This window comes from Mercenaria mercenaria, chromosome 7, assembly GCF_021730395.1.
Source record: "Mercenaria mercenaria strain notata chromosome 7, MADL_Memer_1, whole genome shotgun sequence".
NCBI classification, from domain to species: Eukaryota; Metazoa; Mollusca; class Bivalvia; order Venerida; family Veneridae; genus Mercenaria; species Mercenaria mercenaria.
Genome location: NC_069367.1, coordinates 69232485 through 69237747, shown reverse-complemented (window position 1 = coordinate 69237747; position 5263 = coordinate 69232485). Strand labels below are relative to the sequence as shown.

General features: G+C 35.4%; 1 protein-coding gene across 1 annotated transcript; it reads left to right on the top strand.

Annotated features, from left to right (window-relative positions):
• The first annotated feature begins 583 nt into the window (after window positions 1-583).
• LOC123555746 (uncharacterized) lies at window positions 584-1736 on the top strand. The gene is made up of 2 exons (XM_045346338.2): window positions 584-704; window positions 1123-1736. The coding sequence occupies exons 1-2, from the start codon at window positions 584-586 to the stop codon at window positions 1734-1736; spliced, it is 735 nt and encodes a 244-aa protein (XP_045202273.2).
• The last annotated feature ends 3527 nt before the right edge of the window (window positions 1737-5263 follow it).

The following is a 5263-nucleotide window of genomic DNA, read 5'->3' as shown; positions in this document are numbered from 1 at the left end:
GAAAAAGTTGACCTAAACATAAAACTTAACCAAGAAATCTGATATTTTCTAAGTCCAAAAGGGGCCATAAATCTTGCAAAAAGCAGGACGGAGTTATGTTTCTTGCTGTACAGGGTCAACTTATGATGGTGAACAAGTGTTTGCAGTTTTAAAGCAATAGCTTTGAATAGTTTAGGATAAAGCTGACCTAAATCATAAAACTTAACCAGAAAACTGATTTCTAAGTCAAAAGGGCAATAAATCTTGCAAAAAGCAAGATGGATATGTTTCTTGATGTACAGGTCAGTTATGATTGTGAACAAGTATTCAAGTTTCAAAGCATAGCTTGATAGTTTAGGAGAAAAGTTTGACCTAAATAACTTAACAGAAATCTGATATTTCTAAGTACAAGGGCATACTGAAAGCAGTGAGTTAGTTCTGAACAGGGTACTTATGATGGTGACAAGTATCCAAGTTCAAAGCAATACTTGTGTGTGGAAAGTACTAATAAATTAACCAGCAGCCGACGCAGACGCCGACGCCGCACGCGTGACGCCGACCGACAACGCTCAGTGATGACATAACCATCTTTTTTCAAAAATCGATGGCAAAGGGCCTTCTGACATCATTTGGTTGTGTTCTCAACAAACCTACCAGATTGAGAGGCAGAGCAAGAAAACTGATTCATATTCCTGTGAAAGTAATTCACAACTCTGCAAAGGAAGGTATGTTATCAATTTTGCAGAAGCTTTTAGAAAAACAATATAATGCAGAACTGATGATAGACAGGCTGTCAGTATTTATGATTTATACAGAAACTGTTTCCATTTTTCAATAATTAAAAATACTACTGAAAAGACAAAAACTGAAAATTAGGTTCAAAATAAAGAAAAGTGTTTTCTTTTGGCCCTTTTTGTTTACTACGAATGGTTGTACATAACCGGAGCTACAGTTAAAAAAATCATCAATGTTTATTTACTTAACACAATCACTATATGTGTAGAGAAAATAACAGCCAATGTTAATCAAATGTATTCAATTAGAATGCTCCAAATGAGGCAATTGTTCTTTCATACAATTGTTTATGTAATATGTACATTAAGCCATGGTAAATGTAAACAATTTGATTTCTTATATTTTCAGGTGTCAGGAGAAAACTGGGATACAGAGAAATAAATGATTCAGACCCCCTCATGGACATGCAGCGAGAGCCTGACTTACAACCTGACCCGCTGCAAGAACCCCAGCCTGAACACAACACAGATGCTGACCCCATGCAAGAACCCCAGCCTGAACCCAACACAGAAGCTGACCCCATACAAGAATCCCTGCCTGAACCCGACAAAGAAGCTGACCCCACACAAGAATCCCTGCCTGAATCCAACACAGAAGCTGACCCCATACAAGAATCCCTGCCCGAGTCTGAAACACACCCTGAACCACTGCCTGAAGAATATGATACCCAGAATGAATCCCTTCCACAAAATCCAGAACCTGAACCAAAGCGCCAACCTGACCCCATTCCAGTGCCTAAATCAAAGCTTATAAGCCATCTGGACATTTTGACAGTTAAAGAGAAGGAGATGGACATCTGCCACAAATGCAGAAAGCAGGGTAGAATTGGACAGTGCTGGGTGGGTTGTGATGGCTGTGGTCTGTGGTACCCCAAAACCTGTGCTGCCATATCCGCAGCCATTTACAAGAGACTTCAAGCATGGAGTTTGGACTGGTTTTGTGATGTTTGTAAAAAAGAGTGAAAAATGTCATAAATGTTGGTTTAATCAGATTGTACAGCTTTAAAGCGATTCCAAAGTGTTTCCAAACTGTAACAAGCAACAATTTACATAATATTTTTGTTATGCATTTTACTTCTTCCTATATCAAATTTTGTTATGCATTTTACTACCTTCTGCATAATATTCTTGTTATGCATTTTACTACTAAGTACTGTATCATATTTTGTTGAGCATTTTACTACCTTCTACATAATATTTTTGTTATGCATTTTACTACCTTCTGCATCATCTTTGGGATAACTTGCAAAATTCATTCTGTTTGTTTCACTTGTCAGAATTTTATAGGGAATTTCTTACCACCTTATATAAATGGTAGAGTCACTTTAATTATTCAAGAGACAACCACATTAGGTCATTGAAAACTTGTTGACTGTTTATTGTTGTTTTTTCTCTCCTCAATACTTAAAAGATTTTTATACCTGACCATAAGAAAAACAATACACAAAATAATAGATGAATGACATTATGGAATTTTCATTTTTCATAAAATTTAATGTCATATACATATAAAATGTTTCCGTCTATGGACAGTAACTTTAAATAACACTGAATCGAGAAAGATACTTCGTTTCTACTCCACATGTCTTAAGAAAAGTGCTTTTAAATTAAATTATGAAAATACTAAAAATCTGTTCTCAACTGCCCTGCCACAATTTAAGAAGAAACTGTAATTACATTGACAAACACTCCTGAATATAGTGTATCTCTGTAATAAATTAAATGATTATAAAAGAATAAAGAACTTTCTATTGATTTTATAATCATAGAAAATTATTTGTTATGTATATATAGCTGTGTTCCTATTGTGTTTCTATTTTGTATCATTGTGACAATTTTAAAGAAGCCTTGCTCCAAAAATGTAAAACAAAGACATCTGCAAAAGTGATAAGTTAAATAAGACATTTATTTTTATTGCAAAAACTGCAGAAACAACAATTTTTTTTTTAATTTGCAGAGACTTAATTTTAAACATTTTCTAGTATTTCATAAGCTCTTTTATTTAGCTCTGGGGAAATGCTTCTTTAAGGTTAATTGTTAACAATAGAAAATATGCAATAAAAGTTTAAATCCTTTGAACTATTTGTTAATTATGATATATCTGACATGTTGCTCAGTTTGTCATATTTTTAACTGCAATGGACCATACCGAACTTGAAAATACATATGTATTTTTGCCATTGCTTACAATGCTGTTTCTTTGTTAAACTTTGTTCATCCCTCCCTCTACTAAGCTAGCTTTTTTAGTGCAGTGGTAGGGTGCCCAGGTGTGAGAACTCTTAGGCTCAATCCCCAGTTAGGGCTGAAGTATTTCAGCCTGTTACATTAACACATAATGAAATTCCAAATATTATTTCAAATGTGCAGACCTCTGCGTGCACACAATATCTTGTACCTTAATATTTGTGAGCAGACATCATTTTTTCTACTCTTAGCAACAGCAACCAACTAGAGCTGTCAGTGGAGAGCGTGCTCGACTATTCTCAGTGCTGGATAGTATAATATAAGCTATGAGTAAAACTTTAACATTACAATAAGCATATTCTAAGTCAAAAGGGGCCATAATTCAGTCAAAATGCTTGATAGAGTTGCCTCCTCCTTTTTACAGACTGGGGTCATGATGGTAAACAAGTATGCAAAATATGAAAGCAATATCTCAATGGACTTTGAAAATATTTGGGGTGGTACGCAAACTTTAACATTACAATAAGCATATTCTAAGTCGAAAAGGGGCAATAATTCAGTCAAAATTTTTAAGAGTTGCCTCCTCCTTTTTATAGACTGGGGTCATGATGGTAAACAAGTATGCAAAATATCAAAGCAATATCTCAATGGACTTCGAAAAAATTTGGGGTGGTACGCAATCTTTAACATTACAATAAGCATATTCTAAGTCGAAAAGGGGCCATAATTCAGTCAAAATGCTTGATAGAGTTGCCTACTCCTTTTTACAGACTGGGGTCATGATGGTAAACAAGTATGCAAAATATGAAAGCAATATCTCAATGGACTTTGAAAAAATTTGGGGTGGTACGCAATCTTTAACATTACAATACGCATATTCTAAGTCAAAATGGGGCCATAATTCAGTCAAAATTCTTGATAGAGTTGCCTCCTCCTTTTTACAGACTGGGGTCATGATGGTAAACAAGTATGCAAAATATGAAAGCAATATCTCAATGGACTTTGAAAATATTTGGGGTGGCACGCAAACATTAACATTACAATAAGCATATTCTAAGCCGAAAAGGGGCCATAATTCAGTCAAAATGTTTGATAGAGTTGCCTCCTCCTTTTTAAAGACTGGGGTCATGATGGTTAACAAGTATGCAAAATATCAAAGCAATATCTCAATGGACTTTGAAAATATTTGGGGTGGTACGCAAACTTTAAATTTGTGTGATGCTCATGCTCATGCTCATGCCAGTAGGATAGCTCCCCTGTTCTTCGAATAGTCGAGCTAAAAATACAATCCAAACCTAGTGTGGTCTTCTTAGACGACAGTACAGGCAACTACCCTAGTTTGGAAAAACTCTATTTTTATATACATTGACAATTCTGAACTAGGATGGGAAAAGCTATTATTCTGCTACACTACATTTGAATTTAAGTATGCACTATTATCATATTGAATAGGTAAAGTATATGCGAGCTGGGGAAAATATTTCATGATGGACCTGTGAATTTTTACTTATGGGTGAAACAGGTCTCATAAGCGTAAATTCGACTAGCTTCTACTGATTATAAAACATACCGTACGATTTGTTGTGAATTAACTGTTGTAGTACTTTTAGTAGTTCAACCGCCACCCTTGTTTAAGAGCAACATTTAAAAAACATGTTTTTTTTCATCCTCAAGTAATAAGTAAGTAGACTCGCCCAGTTTAATCAATCTAGACGCATAATCTAACTCTATACATAGAGCGCCTACTTCACCCAATTTACATTCATAACATTTTCACGCGTTTCGGGCTTTATCGTATGTTTAACATGGGATTTGAACCGCCAAAGATGTTGGAAATGTTTGTCTCATTGTTTATTTTTTTTAATAAAAATGTTACTGCTTTCATTGTCTACCACTTTTTTTCCACCCTTGCCTGAAAAAACAGTAATGAGTTTGTACACTGTTCAAACAATTGTGCTCTGTTGAAATTTAACCAAACGCAAGTTTACCTTCATAAATAGAAAGCATGATATATGATATGTCACCATGCGTGGATCCAGAAAGTGGGGGGGGGGGGGGGGGGGGGGGGGGGGCGACCAGGCGTCCGGACCCCCTCTGGAAAATCTTTAAAAAAGGAAAGAGGACAAGGAGAGAAAATGTTTTTCGAAAAAGGCAACATTAGGACTGCATGTAAAGTATATGCGGCTGCTGCTACATACGACCCCGACATAATTCATATTATTTATCTAAAAGAAACTAAGAATTTTACCTTCAAGAAAGCTTGATTTTATCATTTTCCCAAATTTAACAGGTTAGTCCATAAAACT